The 21,466-nt window shown below is 38.5% G+C and overlaps 1 protein-coding gene across 1 annotated transcript in view; it reads right to left on the reverse strand.

Moving 5' to 3' along the window:
• COL9A1 (collagen type IX alpha 1 chain) overlaps positions 1 to 21,466 on the reverse strand; it is an 89,763-nt gene that overhangs the window by 59,491 nt on the left and 8,806 nt on the right. Inside the window, exons 3-8 of the mRNA XM_034431973.3 lie at positions 20,091 to 20,487; positions 14,020 to 14,103; positions 13,238 to 13,258; positions 10,401 to 10,475; positions 9,652 to 9,687; positions 9,490 to 9,552 (exon numbers count right to left, since the gene is read on the reverse strand). Coding sequence (XP_034287864.2) covers positions 9,490 to 9,552; positions 9,652 to 9,687; positions 10,401 to 10,475; positions 13,238 to 13,258; positions 14,020 to 14,103; positions 20,091 to 20,487 — 676 coding nt within the window. The remainder of the gene's footprint in view (positions 1 to 9,489; positions 9,553 to 9,651; positions 9,688 to 10,400; positions 10,476 to 13,237; positions 13,259 to 14,019; positions 14,104 to 20,090; positions 20,488 to 21,466) is intronic.

Raw genomic sequence — 21,466 nt, forward strand, 5'->3', positions numbered from 1 at the left:
GGTGGGGAGGGCAGGGGAGCTGGTGCCAGAAGTGGTTCATTCCAATCTCCTAACTTTTCTCCTGAGATGGGAAAAAGTATCCAGCCCTTTAGAGTTCAACAGAAAGAGATGGTAGGAAATATAAGTCGTTGTCGTTTTTCTTCTTGTTGACTTTTATCCTTTTTACTCAGAAGTTAATGCCCCCTGACTCAGAAGCAAATTGCGTCAATTTAAGAAGCTTTTGGAAACCTGCTCTTTAAGCCTTTAGCTCTCCGCCTGCTTGTTAAAGCGATACAGCAGTGCATGAAATTCATTTCATTCATACTTACCAGGACAAGCACGTATCCCCCTACTGTGCATGGATAAACATTTCCGAAGGGCAGATGTTCACCTGGGATTATCAAGTGAAATCCCCAGGTGATTTGAGAAAGTTGAAGGGCGTGAAAGCTCCTTTGAACTCATTTATTTCATGCTGCATGCAGAGGATATATATAAAACTGGGTTCTCTGAAAGGTTATTAAATTGTGTCTGTGTTTGGAATGCAATTCAGAAATGATATGGATGGATACAGGCTTTTGTTCTCTGCCCGCTATTTTTTAAAGTTGATTATATCAAACCAGGAACATATTTTGTAGCATGGAACTACATGCTAAAGGATTGGAGTTCTCTTGTCAAACAGAAACAAGTCTTTGCTAAGTTAAATAATAAATAAATATTTATTTATTGCAAGAGACCAATACAAGTAATCCTCAATTTACCACCACAATTTAACCCAACATTCCTGTTGCTAAGTGAGACATTTGTTAAGTGAATTTTGCCCATTTTACGATCTTTCTTGCTTTTACTTCACGGTTGTTAAATTAGTAAAGTTAAACTTAGACCCAGAAAACTACAGACCAATCAGCCTAACATCAGTACCTGGGAAGATACTGGAAAAAAATAATCAAAGAACATCTAGAAACAAATAAAGTTATAACTAGAAGCCAGAATGGGTTTATTAAAAACAGATTATGCCAAACCAATCTTATTTCATTCTTTGACAAAGTGGCTAAATTAGCAGACCAACAAAATGTTATGGACATAATATACTTACTTCAGTCAGGCATTCAACAAAGTAGATCACAACCTACTTCTTGGTAAACTAGAAAAATGTGGGATAGACAGCATCACCACCAGATGGATTTGTACCTAGCCAACAAATTGTACTCAACAAGTAGTACAAGTTTTTTTTAAACAAGTTTTATTGGTTTTTTTCTTTTCTCCTTTCCTACCTTCACCCACATTTTTCTTTTCTTTTTTTTTTTTTTGAACAGAGTGTTGGTCGTTTCTTATCTTATACAATTAGTCAAATTCAAATACATTTTACTCAATTACAATTTTTGTCAATATCGTTTTCCCCCTTTCCTTTTTTTTGAATATACCTCAGTATTTCTATACTTGCATACATAAACACCTTCTTCATTTATCCCTAAATTATAACTTTACTATTTGTACATATTTGTCCTCTTTTATTCTTAAACAATTCATTCTTTTTCTTAATATATTTATATTTGTTTGTTCAGAGCTGCCTTTCATCTTTTTTTTTTATTGTACCGCCATCTTTCTCCTCAAACCTAGCCTCTCCCTCTTCTCCTTCCAACTTTCTTTCCCCACCTTCTTCTTCTCTTCTCTACTTCCTCTTCCCTTCTCCTTCTCCTCCTCTCTCAACAAGTAGTCCTTAATGGTATTACATCTACATGGAGGAAAGTTCCACAAGGTTCCGTCTCAGGCCCAGTACTGTTCATAAATACTTAGATGAGGGATTAAAAGGGGAACTCATCAACTTTGCAGATGACACTAAACTGACAGGAATAGCTAACACCCCAGAGGACAAGCTCAGGATTCAAAAATAACTTGAAAGACTTGAACAATGGGCCCTATCCAGCAACATGACATTTAATGTGGAGAAAAGCAAGCTTTTACATCTAGGCAGGAAGAATGAAATGTACAAGTACACATTAGGCAAAACCTGGCTCAAAATTAATAAATGTGAGAGGGACTTTGGCATCCTAGTGGATGATCCCTTAAATATGAGCCAGCAGTGTACAGCAGCAGCCAAAAAAGCTAATACCAACCTTGGTTGTATAAACAGAGGCATAGAATTAAAATCACATGAAGCATTAGTACCGCTTTATAAAACCTTAGTAAGACCAAGCCTGGAATACTGCATCCAGTTTTGGTCATCACATTACAAAAAAGATGTTGAGACCTTGGAAAAGTGCAAAGAAGAGCAACTAAGATGATTAAAGGCCTAGAGACAAAAACATATGAAGAACGGTTGTAGGAATTGGGTGTGATCAGACTAGAGAAAAGAAGGAATAGGAGTGACATGATAGCAACATCCCAATATTTGAGGGGCCTGCCACAAAGAAGAGGGGGTCAACTTATTTTTCATAGCACCAGAACTCAAGACAAAAAACAATAGGTGGAAACTAATCAAGTAGAGAAGCAACCTGGAATTAAGGAGAAACTTCCTAACAGTGAGAACAATTAACCAGTGGAACAGCTTGTCTCCAGAGGTTCTAGCTGCTTCATCATTAAGAAAAGACTGGACAGCCACCTGTCTGAAATGGTATAGGGCAGTGATGGCTAACCTTTTTGCTATCGGGTGCCAGGAAGGGGGGGGCAGGGGAGGTTCGCGCACGCATGTGCCCACACCCATAATTCTATGAGCATGACCCCCCTCCCTCCCGCTCCTGGCACGCGATGGCCCAGTAGGCCCGTTTTTCTTTCTCACCTGGCTCCAGATCCTCTCTATGCATCTGGGGAGGGCGAAAACAGCCTTCCCCACCCCCTTGGAGGCCCTCCGGAGGCCCGAAATGGCCCATTTCCCAACATCCAGTTGGACAGGAAGTGACTTTTTTCCTGTCCCCAGCCTCCAGAGATTCCTAGCGTTGGAGCTGAGCTGGCGTGCCAGGAGACATGGCTCCGTGTGCCACCTGTGGCACGCGTGCCATAGGTTCGCCATCACGGGTATAGGGTCTCCTACTTGAGCAGGGGGTTGGGCTACAAGACCTCCAAGGTCCCTTCCAGCTCTATTCTGATTCTAATTCTAGTAACATGATTGTTAAGTAAATCTGCCTTGCCCAATGACTGCTTGTGCAGAAGGTCACGAAAGGTGATCATATGACCTCAAGAAGACACTGCAACTGTGATAAACATGAGCCAATTGCCAAATGTCTGAATTTTGATCACATGACCATGGGGATGCTGCAACAGTCGTAAGTGTGAGAAACTGTCATAAGTCATTTTTTTCAATGGAGTAGTAACTTCGAATGGTTACTAAACAAACCATTGTAAGTCGAGGGCTACCTACTGTATATTCTTCTTCAGAATAAGCAGCTCTTACAAAATGCTTGGATGGAAGAAGTTTATCTTAGTGGCAACTCTAATGGTACAAATTTAGAATGTTGCTTTCTTCCTTAGCAGACTTTCCAAATTGATTGCTGAAGAGGAAATATCAGATGGAGAATATCATTTATTACAGTCATTGTCAGACTGGGTCATCCGCATTAATCACTCTTACATTTACATACTCCAAACACAGGCTATACAAAACAAGTACATAATTTTCTCAACATATGTACATTAAGTCAGTGGAGCGTAAACTAGTTGAAGGTAATTTGAATTAAATTTGAGGCCTTGTTGGATCATAACACTCTGTCACCAATATTATATTGTCAACTTTCTAATACATATCTAGATTAGATTGCCTGAATTTAATTTTACATTCTAGTAAACTTTTAAAAAAAGAACGTGCTTTTATATTCTCTATACATAAGCACGGGAGTCCATTTCTTACATTATGACACGAAAGTGACAAATTGGGCATTGTGATAGCATAATGCAAGCTCTATTCTCTCCTACTTTTATTGTAATATTGCATTCCACTATGTAACAATTACAATATACATTTTGTCATTTATGTCCCATCCCATAGATATCTATGCCCACAGAAATGCTTTTGGTTACATTATTTTATGACTTCCCATTCCTTGATGACTAAAGTTAAAGCAAGCTATACAGTAGATTGTACTACAATTTCAGATCACACTCTTGAAAATTTTGAATGAAAATTACATACTGTACATTCTTTAAATAGTCTTTAGCATCTTTGGGTAACTGCTAAGTATATATTTTATAAGTATTTATATTTGATATAAATATTTACATTTATATATATTAAATAAGGGTTTATATTTAATATAAATAATATAAATATAACAGCAGTTGTATAAACTGCTATACCCTATAAAAGGGTTTTATACTGATATAAAAGCTTCTTTTATATGAAATTGATGTACATTTCATGTAAAAGAAGAAAGCAACTGCTAGAGTAGGATTTCAAAGAATTATGATCACTAATGCATTCCATTCATTGCTAGACTGACATAGATTTTTGCTGTATTAAATATAAAGTTAAACGCTTTATTCTTCTAAAACAGAATTTCATTGCATAGAAAATAGCAAGGAAATTGGGAAAAGGGAGAAAAATCTAAACTGAGATTTTTTTTTCTTAATTACTGGTTTCTAACAAGTTAATCAAGTAATATTGTACTATCTATGGTATTTAGGATATAAATGGGAATGTTGTACAAATTCCAGACTCATTAATCAACAATTATTAATGTGATTCTAAACAGAACAACAATCTTCATAAATAGAATATGAGATTCTTTGTTTAATAAAAGTTGGCTTTACCAGTTCTACCACAGGATTAGATTTACTTAATTATTAGTAATCATTAATGGTGTTTTTTCTTGATTCAAATCATTTTGATGCACCACACCAAGAATATCTCTTTGTTCTTTTCCTTTTAATTTGGTTATATAAGTCTTATGCATAACTAGAAATTCTGAAAATATCTTAGAAGTCCAGTAAGAAAAAAGAGTTACTTTTTTCCTACTGGAAAATAAAATAAAAAATTACATACTGATGATATTTGATAGTCTGTCTGGATCGGGGTGGGTTCTGCTTACCTTTACTACCAGTTCGCAAAGGGGCCACATGTGCGTGCTCGCTTTGCTCGCACGTGCGCGCACTCTTCTGCACATGCACAGAAGCATTTTGGTGACATCGGGGTCGGTGGGCAGAGCCTCCCACTGATTTTACTAACGGTTCTATAGAACCGGTACAAACCGGGGGCAACGCATCACTGGTCTGGATAGTCTGCAAATTAGATCTGATGCTGTTGGCTCGTAACAACAGCGACAAACTTTATTTTGCTCACATAAAAACTTTCAGGAGCTCTTTTCAGCTGGTAAATTTGAACTTATTTGCTGTTTTGATGTAGTTGGAAGAAGATTTAGGAAGATGGTATTGAATTCCCTTAATGTAAATGTGATTGAAATGAATGTAACTTCAAGGATGATTTAATTTTTCAGGAGCCTTCCTATATTTATTCCATCACATTATTTTAACAAGCGGACATGATACTGAATACATTTCTTTGCAAGGACATCCTGTGAAATATTCCTTTGTATAAATTACAATTACCCATTTAAAGAGTGGATTTAATTTCTCACATGTTCAGGTTTCTCACTGGGCTATTATACTAGCACTAGTCACTCCCCTCCCCACTTCCTTTAATTTTGCAAAATGATTCTTTGACCTCACTGAAGTACAGGAATTCCTGTTTGCAGGAAGGTAAATGTCATCCCTGAAATAGTGTGGCAACACATCTTGGGGAAGTATTGAATCACAAATGTAATTTTGACCCATGTACCCATGAAAAGTTTACACCATAAAATAATCCCAGTTTTAAAATGTCATCTGCATTTGTGTGTAGGTGAATAAACTGGGCCTGTCATAATGCTTTTACTTTACATCAACTCAATTCTCCGGAAGCAAAGAATTTTTAAAAATGAGCTTTGATTTACTACCAAGTGCTTCCTGGAAGTACTTTCAGCTTAATCATCTGATGTTTGGTTTCTTTGATCCAGCTTCATCTGTTTCTTCTGAAGTTCATTCATTTATTTATTTGTACCACCATCCTCCACAAGGATCTACGGCCCTGTTCCACAGTGTTTAGATGTTTTAGAGAAACTATCTGTTTCTCTAATCTGCCTTTAGGGAGATATGATGACAAATGATATAATTGCTATTAGTCATTTACATGATCATAGGAGTAATGAACTTGAACATTCTCTACTGGAAAGCCAGTGGAGAATTGTATTAAAAACAATTTGACATGAATTTTGCATGAAGATAAAATGACTTTATGACCAAACAGCAACAAAAAACTGCTTCAGTTTGAAGCACCCTGTTGGAGATGGTTTGGTTTGGTCCTATAATTCTTGCATTTGAACTGACATCAACAGGACTGTCAATGTTTTTCTGGATCAGTCTCTAGAAGATATATCTGTATGGGTTGTTGTTATATCCCTATTATTTGTAAGTATCAAAATATAATTTGTGGATTTTCCAAGTATATGAAATGGCTGCAGCATTTTTGAACATAGGAAAGAGAAATTAATTTGCAGCAATGTAGTTTTGGTGTGTGTGTGTTAACATTTGAATTAGTCTTTTTTGATATTGGGGCAAGGAGGAAGACTTTTCACCAATGTGGTCAAAGTTTTTGAACTGTTCTATTTATAACAAGTAATTATAAACTTGCTTTGCAATTTTATTTATTTATTTATTTATTTATTTATTTATTTATTTATTCATTCATTCATTCATTCATTCATTAAATTTGTATACCGCCCTACTCCCGAAGGACTCAGGGCGGTGAACAGCCAAATAAATACATATAATACAAATGTTAAAAAACCATTAAAATACAATTAAATAATTGGCCCGGAAAATGAAATTTAAAACACCCCAAATTCTTAAGACAAATTTAAAATTTAAAAATTTTTAAAAAATTTTAAAAACAATTTAAAAGAGAGGTTAGGCCAGGCTGGCCTGCTGGAAAAGAAATGTTTTGAGGGCACAGCAGAAAGCGCACAGATCCGGGATCCTCCATATCTCCAGGGGGAGCTCGTTCCAGATGGCGGGTGCCCCCACAGAGAAGGCTCTCCCCCTGGGGGCCACCAGTCAACACTGTTTGGCCACGGCACCCTGAGGAGCCCCTCTCTATGGGAGCATATTGGTCGGTGAGAGGCTACTGGTGGCAGAAGGCGGTCGTAGATACCCCGGTCCGAAGCCATGGAGCGCTCTAAAGGTAGTAACCAAAACCTTGAAGCACACCCGGAAGACCCTTGGGAGCCAGTGCAGCTCGCGCAGGAGGGTGGTCACATGGGAGTGCCATGTCGCTCCCATAACCACCCGCGCGGCCGCATTCTGGACCAGCTGGAGCCTCCGGGTGCTCCTCAAGGGGAGCCCCATGTAGAAAGCATTGCAGTAGTCCAGGCGGGAAGTGATGAGGGCATGAGTGACCGTATTTAACGAGTCCCGAAACAGAAAGCGACGCAACTGGCGAATCAGGCGAACCTGATAAAATGCCCTCCCGGCCATAGCTGTCAAATGCTCTTCTAAAGACAGCAGGGAGTCCAGGAGGACCCCCAAGTTGCAAGTCCTTTCCGTGGGGGCCAACGACTCGCCCACAATAGTCAGTGATGGCACCAACTGACTATATCGGGATGTCGGAAACCACAGCCACTCGGTCTTGGATGGGTTGTGCCTGAGTCTGTTCCTCCCCATCCAGATCCATACAGCCTCCAGGCACCAGGACATCACTTCAAGGGCATCATTGGGGTGGTCCGGGGTGGAGATGTACAGCTGGGTGTCATCAGCGTACTGGTGGTACTTCACCCCGAAACCACGGATGATCTCACCCAGCAGCTTCACATAATGTTGAACAGAAGGGGCGAGAGGACCGACCCCGACATACAAAGGGCTTCGGGGTTGACCTCTGCTCTCCTGCCAACACTGACTGCAACCAGTCAGAGAGGAAGGAGGAGAACCACCACAGCACGGTGCCTCCCACCCCTAACTCTTCCAGCCGGTGCAGCATGATACCATGGTCGATGGTATCAAAAGCCGCTGACAGGAGCAACCCCTGTCCCGAGCCCTCCAGAGATCATCAACCAATGCGACCAATGCCGTTTCCGTGCTGTACCCAGGCCTGAAGCCCAACTGGAACGGATCCTGATAAGCCGATTCATCCAGGTACTGAGGGAGCTGTCATGCTACCACACTCTCAACAACCTTCACAACAAAGCGAAGGTTGGAGACTGGACGGTAATTAGCCAATACTGCCAGGTCCAGGGAAGGCTTCTTGAGGAGAGGTCTCACCATCGCCTCTTTCAAGGCGGCGGGAAAGACACCCTCACTCAAAGAAGCATTTATAATCCCCTGGAGCCAGCCTCATGTAACCTCCTGAGAGGCCAGCACCAACCAGGAGGGACACGGGTCCAATAAACATGTGGCAGCATTCAGTCTACTCAGTATCCTGTCCACGTCTTTGGGAGTCACAATAAAATCTATCAAAAAATAGATTGGGAGGTTTCTGAACAAACATGAAAAGGTACAAATGATACCATGTGTGCTTATCTATGGAGGAAAAAGTCACCACTGTATAAATTGTATGTAAGTAAACAAGATTTTGATAAGACCATTGAGTTCAGTGCCTAGAATACATTTCTCCTACCTGATACACTCCATAGGCTCTCAGAATTGTCACCCAGCAAAGGCAAACAGCATCAGGACAGTGAAGGATGAACTAGAATTATGTAGCTATATCTATAACAATGGCTCATTCTTAGGTGCTGATTCTTTCTAAATCCGTAACAGCATATTAGAGCGCACAATTTAAGGAAAACATGCATGAAGAGCATAGAATTCTTTCCAGTCTCTTATTTTTGGAGTTCTGCTCTAAGTGATGCGACCAGGAAGGAGAGGAGTTTGGAATGGAGCAGTTGACAATTGGGAAAATATTATGAGGGGATTTTTCCCCACAACACTACTAATTCCTCTCACTATATAAAATTTTATCCCATTAAGTTCAGTTTTCAGAAGATGATTGTGCTGATGAACAAAGTCCTGACCTCCTAGACGTTATTTTTTTTCAAGCATTCCATTGGATTGGAAACGACAGAAACATAGGCCAATGAATACTCAAAGATGAGTCAAGAACCAGTGGGTAAAATCTCTATAGTGAGAAATCCAAATTTGGAAGGAAAAAAAAGATTAATTCCCTGATTATTAAGCAATGGAACAGACTACCTTTTGAAATATAGATGGTCCATCACTGAAGGCTTTCAAGAAAAGATTTCCATTTGTCTAGAATAGTACAAAGATTAGTGCACTTTATAGAGGATTGGATTTGATAAACACCACGGCATCTATTTCAACCCTATGATTCTATAGTATTCTGCCTAAATTTAAGGGAATTGTGAAATAAAGAACTCCCAGTTTCAGGGAGTGCAGCATGTCACTTTCACACCCAATATAGGTTCAACATCAAAAGAATCTTTTTAGCACATAGCAAAAACATCTTAGGATGATACCATAAAGATTTATACTCACATCAGCTCCTGGTACTCCTGGCAATCCAGGGACACCTGGTTTCCCAGCATCACCATCAGGACCCTAAAGGAGTGAATTTCATATCAATGAAGTCAGTTAGCAAATAAAAACAGATTTTTTTTAAAGATGTTTTTAAAATGCTACCTGTTCTCAGTTACTTACTGGACGGCCTGGGAGGCCATTAGGGCCTCTGTCTCCCTAATGGGATAGAAGAAAGTAACAATCAAGTGAAATTCATGTTAACATAGTAGCACTTATCTGTAAATTTTATATGTATTATATAGATGATATAAATGTTCCTGTAATACACATGGCACTAGCACTTAGACTTATATATCACTCCATATTGCTTTACAGCCCTTTCTGAGCAGTTTTACAGAGTCAGCCTATTGGTCCCCCAACAATCTGGTTCTTCATTGTACCCACCTCGGAAGGATGGCAGGCTGAGTCAATCTTGAACTAATCAGGATCGAACTCCTGGCAGTCGGCAGTAAATTACTGCAATACTGCAATACTGCATTCTAACCACTGCGTCACCACGTGCACATTATATGGAGAAATTCTTATGGCTAGTAGACAGAATTGCTATGAAGCTAATAGCATGGAATTTGCAGATTATAAATACTAATCTTGTGGAATCCCTAATGCAAATTACAGATTATATGATGGACCTGATTCAGCTGCAGAGGATAATTTGTTCTAGTTCACACCACCAGTTCTCGTGTGCACCTCCTAAGTTTCCAAGCCAATCAGCACAACATTTCTAATGCCAATTAACGAGTCATGACAGAGATGTGCCCAAGTGTGTTGCATGCTGAATACACTCAGAGAGACAGCAGTGTCATTGTATAATGCTGGAGGAGGAATGTCTTGAATGCTCCCTGTCACCACACAGCACAAGCTATACTTACATCGATGCCATCAATGCCAGGAACACCTGGCGAGCCAGGGGGGCCAGGGGGGCCTTGTGGACCTGGAGGGCCTCTCTGGCAAGGAGTAAAAAGAAATGTTTAAATAGGAAGAGGAAACAATTCAAACCAGCCTATAAACAGGGGAAGGAATAATTGAGAACCACAAACAAGATATTCTGACTAACCTAATCAAATTCAGTTTGCTTGATTGGGTAATATGTTCCTGTTCTAATCTGCCTGATAGTAATTCGTGACAAATGTGAGTAATTACTATCTGAGATGTACAGATTGACACATGGTGTGTGGGGACAGATGGGCATACGCATATATGTATCTCTGTTAGTGGAGGTGGGCAGAGACAGAATTCATGCCTACAGTAAATTCATGCATACAGTAAATCTCAAAAGTGCTTTTTCCTTCAAAAGGCTACTAGACTGTTTTTTCTTTGAGGAAGAAGGAAGAAGGAAGAGGAAAGGAAGAGGAAGAGGAAGAGGAAGGAGAAGGAGAAGGAGAAGGAGAAGGAGAAGGAGAAGGAGAAGAAGAAGAAGAAGAAGAAGAAGAAGAAGAAGAAGAAGAAGAAGAAGAAGAAGAAGAAGAAGAAGAAGAAGAAGAAGAAGAAGAAGAAGAAGAAGAAGAAGAAGAAACAACATTTTGCTTCTCATTTAAGAAGCTTCATCAGTTCTGAGGGTGGGGTGAAGCTTCTGAAACTGATGAAGTTTCTTGGATGAGAAGCAAAATGTTTTCTTCTTTTTCCTCAAGGAAAAAAAAAACCCGACTAGTTGCCTATTGAAGGGGGGTGGGGAAGCACCTTTGATACAATTATGACCTGGATGACTGAGAATCTCCACTGACCTACAGTAAATCCTAATGTAAAGTGCCCCTTAAGGCAATAACGGGGAATGAAAAGGAAGGGATTATTATGCTTTATATTTTCATTTTATTCTAAACAGGAAAAGAAGGTGTCTTCTCACAATGACTGGCCCAGTGATAAAATGGAATAAAATAACGTCCTATGGATTAAAATTGTGCCCCATTAACTTCACTCCCTTGTAAAATGGGAAATCAATTTGAAATAGAGAAAACAAAATGGTACCTACACAAAGGAGTTTAAGTGAAATTGGCTTAACTGTATAGCTAATATCCACACTTATCTTCAGAGAAGTGTACATAAGCAAGAGATTAATTACGCACACATACCATAGCCCTTAATAAAACCTTATCCTCTATAACTTCCCTTCCTTCCTTTCTCTTTCTTACTTCTTTCTTTCTTTCTTTCTTTCTTTCTTTCTTTCTTTCTTTCTTTCTTTCTTTCTTTCTTTCTTTCTTTCTTACAAACTCTTTTTGTAAGTCCCAAGAGGCTTGGAAAATTCAAAACTATTCATTTTCAATAATAATTTAGGGGAGGAATTCAAGGCCTATAAGACACACTGTTTTCTTTTGGTGATGAAATTCTGACTGCACAGTAGATGCTCTGTGATTTTCTAACAGGCCCTTTTTTGTACCTTCACATTTTTCGGTAAATAGTGAACAGCTGGGAGAAAAAGCAGTTTTCCTATTAATTTCAGAATGTGAGAATTTCAGCTTTAGACAGAGTTCTCACAACCAGTAGTTTAAAAGGTATTTTTAATTCAGACCAGAGTCATTATTGTTGCTGCTTCATGACGCCATCAACCTTAAGGCTGCATAGTACACATTCGTTTTCTTTGTAAAAACATAGGCAGAATTTTTTTCTTTCTAGTGTCTAGCAAAGCTAGCTTGACTCTGTACAAATAAAAGTCATGACAAATCTGTTGGATTTGCTCACTGTGCTTCAAAAGATTAACATTTCATTTTGGAGAAATGCATTTTCACATTAATAGTTTTAAGTAAACTCTCAGCTGATTTTCTGTCATTCTTTGAAGATCTGATTTTTAAAAATGAGAGCTTTCCATCTATTTTTAATGTAAGCTCATAAAAGAATGCATGTATATATGTGATTCTGCTTTACAGTGTGTCAGTCACTAGAGAATTCTTCCACAAAACAATGAATGACTGTTATTAGGAAACATATCATCTTTTCAGAATCCTCAAATAAGTGAGCGGAGTGAAATTCACAGAAATTTTTCCCATTCTGTGTTTCCCACAGCAAAGTGCCTTATTCCACATTCAACTTTCTTCCATTTATGTATCTTGGTACCATGTACCTATCTATGTCACTATATGGTGATTAATTTTTTAAAAAATCAATTTTGGCTTTACATTCATAATCACTAAGATCAGTTGGAAGCCCACGTTACGCATAAATGTGGAGGAAATGATCCCTTTTTATTACCCTGTTTGTAATTATAAGAAGATTGCTTAGGGAACCGAAGTGATAATTAACCCACCTAACTTAATCCGAAGGATGTGTCCTTTGTGGATTGCACTGAATTAAAACAAATGAGCTTCCTTGGACTAAAAAGTCTGGTTTAAAGCAGAAGGATACTAAATATATCTGGGGGAGGGAAGCATCAAAATTGGTAGAATGAATCCCAACTTAATCATACCTGTTGATCTTAATTAGATTACTCTGAATGGTGTGTGAAGCCTCACCAACCAGGAAAAATAACTCAATGCAGGTTCAAACTATGATATCTCAGGCAATATATTTTACGGTGGCTTCTGGCTTCCTTTAGGAAGCTCTCCAGCTGGGCATAACAGATCCCATACCTTCTCCAATATAGCAACATCACTAGAAACATACACACTGTTTTAATTGATTGACAACCCAAACTAGAATCAAACAGCAAGTACCGTAGTTTATAGGAACCTTTCACATGCTTCAATTGAATAAGAATCCTTCTAGTTTTAAGACTTACCTTTATGATTGTCTGGCTTATCTGAAAAGAATAACAAGAAAGTTAGGCAGAACTCACTTGTGCTAGACAAAGGCAAATGGCTTGCAGAAAAATCCACAGGAACCAGGGAAACTTTGTGCAGGAGCCTGAGCTAGCCATGGTTACTTCTTCGATTGCCACAGATGAATTTTAATGTTTACTGAAGAACAGAACCCAAAGGAATCCCTCCAAACCCCCCAAATAGCACAACCGACAAAAAGCACAGCTGTTGCTCGGATGAGTGTTGGAGGAGGGTAGCTAGACTGGAGGAAACCTGATGTCTAGAAAGGAGGGATTGAATGACTCCAGCTTTTTAACCCTTTGGCCTGCTTTTAGCATCGTGCACTTCTGGCAACGCCTTGTGCCTTGATTTGTGCTGAAAAGGGCTTAATCGGGCAAGGAGAGCACCTGCCCATCCTGAATGACTTTTTAAAGCTCTGCTTTCAAAGGGAAATATATTAGGCCTTTTGAATACAGGTAATCCTCGACTTACAACAGTTCGTTTAGCAACGGTTCAAAATTACAATGGCACTGAAAAATGCGACTTATGGCCGTTTTTCATAGTTATAACCTTTGCCGCATCCCCATGCTCATGTGATCAAAATTCAGATGCTTGGCTGCTGGTTCATATCTATGATCTTTGCTGTTTTTCCAGGATCCTGTGATCCCCTTTAATAACAGAAGTTTTGGGCTCAATTATGGTCATAAGTCAAGAGACTACCTGTATTCCAAAATCGAAAAGTAAGCTTTGCCCTTAAGATTACCGAGCTCCTGATTGTAAGTTCACTGCATGTTTCTCTTTGAGGACGCCGGGGGTCACAATGAATCATCAGCCACTGGATCTCAAACTGAGAAGAGAGCAAAAAGAGAGGCAGTAAGAGAAAGAGAAATTTTATAAAACCAATACTTGTTTATTGATCATCATCATCATTCAGCAATAGAACCACTCTAAGGCTGGTAAGATATTGCTTTGGTGGTATCCTTTCCTTAAGTCTGGGGATTGAGAACTGCAAGACTTTCTCACTTCGATCCTCACAGTTTTGTGATATAGTTAATAACTGACATCATTCACAAATAGGAACTTGAGGCTGGGAGAAAGAGATGACCCAATATTGTATTGCTTGTAAGCAATACAATACAAGCTTGGCCACATGAAAACAATACTTCCAAACCACCACCACCCCAAATACAGATAGTTCTCAACATATGACCAGTTGCTTAGCCACTGTTTGAAGTTACAATTGACCCTGAAAAAGGAACTCACAACCCAGTTTTGAAATTTTGGCATCCATTTTCCCCCAATGATCATGTGACAGCATTTTGGGCTCTTGGCAACCAGGCCTCATTTATGGCCATTTGCAATGCCCCATGGTCACATGACCACAATTTGTGATGCTTTTGCCAGAAACCAACTTTTACTTCTGGTTTCTGGGGGTGGGGGGAACCTGCCCCAATGGATTCACTTAACAACAGTCACATTTCCTTAACAATTGCTGCAAAAAAGATTGTAAAATTGGGTCTGGTCACTTAATGATCCACTTTAACAAGAGTCGCAACTTATGACCATAATTGTGGGGCTCAATTATAGTCATAACTTGAGGACTACCTGTACTTAATTCTTACATGAAGCTTAGGAAATGCTAACAACCCAAGTCTTTGTTTAGACATTCACCTTTAAGGACCATTTCCAAGAATATTATTTATCATACTCATTCCTACCCTACCAAATATACTAATTTGCAGAAATATATATGATTTAACCAAAGGACAAAAAAACTAATTCTATGATGCATTTTCTTCCAAGAAAAATCTGCTCTTGTAAGTTGTACTTGCCTAATCAATTCCAAGGGATAAAATCCATAGCTTATTTCATTTTATTTTTATCAACTTTGATTGACAATTTTACTTTGGTTACCTTAAAGGTCACTTCAAACGTTAAACACCATGTCAAGAACTCCATTCCCAAATTAACAGGAACAGGATCCAGTTTTGGAATTAGAGTGTTAAAGATTGCACTGTTACCTTAAGCATCTAGAACAGGGGTGTCAAACTGGCAGCCCACGGGCCGGATGCATCACATGCAGGCCACACATGTGGGAGAGGGGGGAAATGTCATGATACATCATGTGACGCAATGTGACACGGCGAGTTTGACACCCGTGATCTAGAACATTAGAACACCCTTTGTGTCCCTTAACTCACTTAGTCTGAGCAGCTCCCTTTCATGCAAAGTCACACTTTTTGCACACTGATGTATAAAAAAAATAAAATAGCAATTTTTACTAATTTAGTCCTATTGATTGAAAAAAGCTAGGCTTGTGTATATTTCTACTGTGTACAAGTAATATCTTTCTAGATGGATTCTTCCAGAAAAACTCATGCCATTGTTCCCCTTTGGAGAACTAGAATTCTAATGCTATATCAATATGCTGTCAATGACTTTGTTAAATTCAAGTTATATTTGATGGATAGAGGAAAATATGTTATTATATGGTTCGTTTTCTTCCAGAATATCGAATAAAGATGAACGTTTATTTGGGATAGAAGAATTAAATGCCTTATCAAATTGGAATCCTGAAAACTCAGCTCATGTAAGATAAGGTCATGAGTTGGGTTGGGTTGGATTGGGGTGAGGTGAGATGGGGATAGAATGTCAAAAAAGGTAATATGAAAGTTGCTTTTCTCTGAAGCATTTACAATTTCATTCTCTGATTTTTTTTTTTAATGTTTCATACAATAATCGTCAGTGATATTGCTTTCATTTTTCCTCAGATTCTGGAATTTTTAGATACTCAGGGAATATTCTATTACACTCCTTATACATTCTCATTGCCTGCAAATAACTAGATTTTGAATCATTTGGAGCTGCTCCTGATGCCAAAAGGACTTTATTCATGGATGCACAATGAAAATCAGAGGGTTACTTTCGACCATATCATTTAATATATTTGAATAATCTCCTTGTTTTCAGGTATCTTCAGAAGAAAAAAAAAGCAATCACGTATTACCTGTCTTTGCTCCCCATGCCTAATTTGTAAGATTCCAATTATGCGGTGTAACTAATTTTACACAGATTAGTCTTGAAAACTGTAATTAACTTATTCTTCACTTTCTCCTCCTGTCAATGCATGACTGGAAAAGAATGAAGAGGGGAATCCACACCCCTTTAGTATGAGTTAGTACCGTCTTCTTACAGTTTCATGCAATATGGGACAAGTCTCACTTCTTCAGACTGTTTTTTGAATGTATTTATAGTAACACCTAAAAGACAGGAAACTGCAAGGCAGAGTCAGCCTTCTTAGCTTGATTAATATAAAGAGGTAGTCCTCAACTTACAACCATTTAAAGTTATAACTTTCATATTACCTTTTTTGATATTCTATTCCAGAGGTCTTCAAACTTGGCAGCTTTAAGACTTGTGGACTTCAATTCCCAGAATTCTCCAACCAGCACAGCTGGCTAGAGAATTCTGGGAGATGAAGTCCACAAGTCTTAAAGCTGCCAAGTTTGAAGACTTCTGTTCTATTCCCACCTCACCTCACTCCAACCCAGCCCAACCCAACCTAACCCAACCCAACCCAACTCAACTCATGACCTTAAAGTGACTTAATACCATTTTTCACACAACTGTTGCAGCATCCCCATGGTCACATGATCAAAATTTGGATGCTTGGCAACTGGCATGAATTTATGATGATTGCACTGTCCCGGGGGGGGGGGGTGTCATATGATCACCCTTTATAATCTTCCCAGCTCCAAGCAAAGTCAATGGGGAAAGCCAGATTCACTTAAAAACTGCATGGTTCACTTAACAGCTGCACTGATTCTCTTGGCAACTGTGGCAGAAAAAGAGATTATAAAATGGAGCAAAACTCACTTAACAACTGCCTTGCTTAGCAATGGAAATTTTGGGGCTCAATTGGCATCATAAATTAAGGACAACTGGTATACCACCATATTTACCAATTTACCAATTCAGTAGAGAAAATTAATTGTGGTGCAGTGGCCTAGAGGTGGAGCTCTCGCCTCACAATCAGGAGGTTGTGAGTTCGATCCTAGTTAGAGGCAGATATTTCTCTCTCTGGGCATGATGAGTATATATCTGCTGAATATAACTCCGCATTGGTGACAGGAAGGGCATCTGGCCAGTAAACACTCAGCTCCATTCATTTGCCCAGACTTCACCCCACAAGGGGTTATGGGGTCATTAAAAGATGATGATGATGATTAGAGAAAATTCATTCAATTGGATTAATAAGATAAACCATTAACCATTTCATGCAGAGGCAACCAGCCATCCTCTTCATAATATCACTGTAAGGAGGATAAGAAATAGCCATGTGCTGGGATCATTATTAGCTCATGGTATAAAAAGGCAGGACAATGATTAATTTATTGACTTATTACATGTTAACATACCTTTGTTATTTATAAAGAACTTAAGACGCAGGCATACCTAATACTCCTTCCTCCACTTATTTTCTCCACAATAACACCACTGTGAGGAGGGTTGGGCTGCAAGAGAGTGACTGCCCAAAAATCACCCAACCAGCTTTTGTGCCTAAGGCAGGATTAGAACTCATAGTCTCCCGATTTCTAGGCCAGTGCCTTAACTACTACACCAAAATCCTCACCAGCTATAGCAATAGCAATAGCACTTATATACCACTTCACAGTACTTTACAGCCCTCTCTAAGCGGTTTACAGGGTCAGCATATTGCCCCCAACAATCTGGGTCCTCATTTTAGTGACCTTGGAAGGATGGAAGGCTGAGTCAACTTTGAGCCTGGTGAGAATCAAACTACAGAAGTAGCCTGCAGTACTGCGTACTAACCACTGCACCAGAACATTCATTGTTATTTTAAATCTCTGTTTTACATGGCTAATTTTTCTTCTATTGATATTTGTGCAAAAGGGTTTATAAGAATTAAGTTTAGCATCATTTAATCCAAGTTGTATATATTCCCTACACTAGTAGTAGGGTTATGAATACAAGCATGCAGTATCTGGCTTAACATAAATAAAATAAGTTACTCCAATCACTAAGTTAGACATATGCCCCCACACAAACATGTATGGATATATTTATGGCAACTGTTTGCTGGGATACAATCGTATCTCCATCATATTCAAATTTTAAACCTATTTAAGTCAATTTTATTTCATTCTTTAAAGTAAGACATGGTCAGCAGTGAGTTGGAATTCATGTCTTAATACTTCATTCATCAGTAAGTATTTCAAAATTATATGCCATATTCATAATCCATCTAGGCCAGGGGTGGGCAACTGTGGCCCTTTTACAACCTGTGGACTTTAACTCCCGGAATTCCGGAGACAGCTTGGCTGTCCATATGAACCTGCAGAATTCACCATTGATAGTTTAAGAAGTTCCAGGAATCCCCAGCTTGTTGGATTGACAGGCTGGAATCTCATGGGAATCTTATGGTTCATTTCAAAACAAAACACCATGCTCTAGAACTTACCACTTCTTTTTCTGAGTTTGCCTCTAAGTATTACAGGAGGCCATTGGCATTGTTGGAAACATAGATTAAATTTAAGTCTCATGCTTTGACTTGTAGTGTGCTAGCATCCCTTTTTTCCTTATAAAATAATCAGACAAACAAAATCACATAATGCTGGATGCTAAGAGAGAACTCTGTGGGTATCATCCTGAAGATGATCATGCTAGTTCAAGAAAGCAGGAGATGGTTAAATTTAATAGGATAGGAAAGAATGTTTTTTCCAGAAAATGAAAATGTAAATCAGTCTGAAACTTGAGTGTTCCCTTTTTAAAGACTAATTTAGTTAATGCAGATTGATTGCATTGTAAATTTAGTACCATGAGGTAGACATAAAAGTGAGTAATGAATGGAAAGGCCCTTACAGAGCCTGCAAGACTGGTTGTCCATATATTCATTAATGCCTTTATTTTATATCATTGGAATAAAGCTTTATTATGCTATTAGAAATAATGTAAAGTGTTGCTTTTGCTCAAAGATATCTAAGGCTTACATGCCTTCTTTTCTGCTACCCTAGGTGGCAGGTTCTTCACTGATTCCTTAATTCTATCTATGAAAATGAATAAATGTTCACACCAACAAACATCTTTTTGCAATTGAATCCATTGCTACAATCTGGTCAGTGTCTGGAGATTCTCAATCTCTTGCCAAATGCAAGATATGTTCCAAAATAAAGTACTAGTTTTATTTTTAAAAATGCTTCATTTTACGCTTACATAAAAAAGCATATGTAGTCTAGATTGTGGAACTGTGATCTTCCTAGGAAGAGGATAATATCTTCTATATCAGGAAGATGTGGTTTCCATTCGGACTTTTTCAGATATTCTTCTATACCAGAAATAAATCCTATACCCATAAACCAACACATTTTTTTTAACTGACAGCATAATTAAATTTGATAAGTTGCTTAACTATAATATAGTTCAGAGTGATGGTTAAATTTGCAAAAAAAAAAAAAGAAAGAAAGAAAATCAATTTTAGTTACATCCCCTTGCAATGAGTTAAGACATAGCTTTTCATTGGATGCAGCTTCCTTTTTAGTCTGGTCTATTAATTATCTCCTGTTTTCATCCTAGTTCCCTTAGTAACTATGCAGTTCTTGAAATGTTCACTTAAAACAAATGTCCAAATATTCAGTTATAATGAAATTTCAGTCTTTATACCTTATTAAGTGATACTCTTTCCTTACAATGTCAAAACTATTGAACCATTTCTTACTGTTCCATTTGAAGCATATTTTAGCCTCTATTACCATATACAATTTCTTTAAAAATTGAAAAAGCTTTTTGCTGTAAAGGGAAATGTCTACAACTTACCGGAACTGAAATTTGAGGATTATTTTTCAGTTTTCCCAATGTGGTAAAGCCATCAATATTGATCTTCCCCCGTGGTTTTATGGCTAAAGTTTGTATCGTAGCACAGTCAATATAAAGTGTGACAGAATTCTTTTCTACACCGACCATAACTTTATGCCACTGGGAATCAAAAAGATAAGGTAAGTCCAAAAATGATACTGTCTGGAGACTTCCATCAATTGCTTTATATGAGAATTCAAGACATTTGGCTTGTCCGTTAAGCTTCAGTCCAACTTGCTCCTTTCCAGAAGAATCTAAAACTTGCCATAGGCTCCAGGTTTTCCGAATTGTATTCCCAGTCATCCGAAAAGTAGTAAGAATGGAGTATAGATCGGGTAGTCCTTGAGGATACAAAGATCTATAAAAAATGCAAATAAAACAGGCTGTTTACTAAATTGACTTAACATTGAGGTACATTATCATTTCAAAGAATGATCAAGAAGCTGCTATCTAAAGACAACATTAACAAACAGATCCATCCCAATCTGAACCAATAATTCCACTTCACTGTCAGAGAGAGATTCAGTAATATTATCTTACTTTGTGGAAGAATTAAATCCAGACAAGGCCTAGAAGCTCATGACCTTTTACCAATAACAAAACAGTGCTATGGATGAATCCAAAACTACTGTGTAAGTGTACTAATCAGATTACTGAAATCAAGCTATCCCATGTTCTACATCATTCTTCGTTCTAAAGTTGTAGTTTGGATTAAATATTATACTATTAAAACAGATTATTTTTTTTCCCCTGGCTGTACCAGATTCTTCAGATTTGCTTTAGTCAAAGTCTGCATTCCAATGCTATTCACTACCTGAATATCTGCCCTGCCTGTTTTCCATTGTCCCAAAGGTGCTTTTTCAGGAGGCAACTGGACTTTCTTGGTTTTTCTTTGGAGACGTTTCGCTTCTCATCTAAGAAACTTCTTCAGCTCTGACTCCCCAACATCCAGTCAGAGCTGAAGAAGCTTCTTGGATGAGAAGCAAAATGTCTTCAAAGCAAAAACAAGAAAGTCCAATTGCCTCCTGACAAAGCACCTTTAGTGACCTGGATGACTGAGAATCTCCATAGAGGTTTAGCTCTGCATTTTGGAATGGACACCCTTTGAATGGTGCAGATGTATGAATGGATTTCCAGAAAAATTGCAGACTACAGGAAGCATTCGCGCTTCAGTTTGAGATGCAGACAACACAGACTCATTTCCAACAGCCTGCGTCTGTCTTCAACAGGGAAGGGACACAGGGCAGTAAACATTCTGCAGCCAAGAAGGCTCCACACCAGTGGTGGGTTGCTCCCAGTTTGCAGCGGTTCGCAAGAACCGGTAGTAAAAATTTGTA

The sequence above is a fragment of the Pantherophis guttatus genome, chromosome 1 (genome assembly GCF_059756535.1).
Source record: "Pantherophis guttatus breed Tessera chromosome 1, ASM5975653v1, whole genome shotgun sequence".
NCBI lineage: Eukaryota > Metazoa > Chordata > Lepidosauria > Squamata > Colubridae > Pantherophis > Pantherophis guttatus.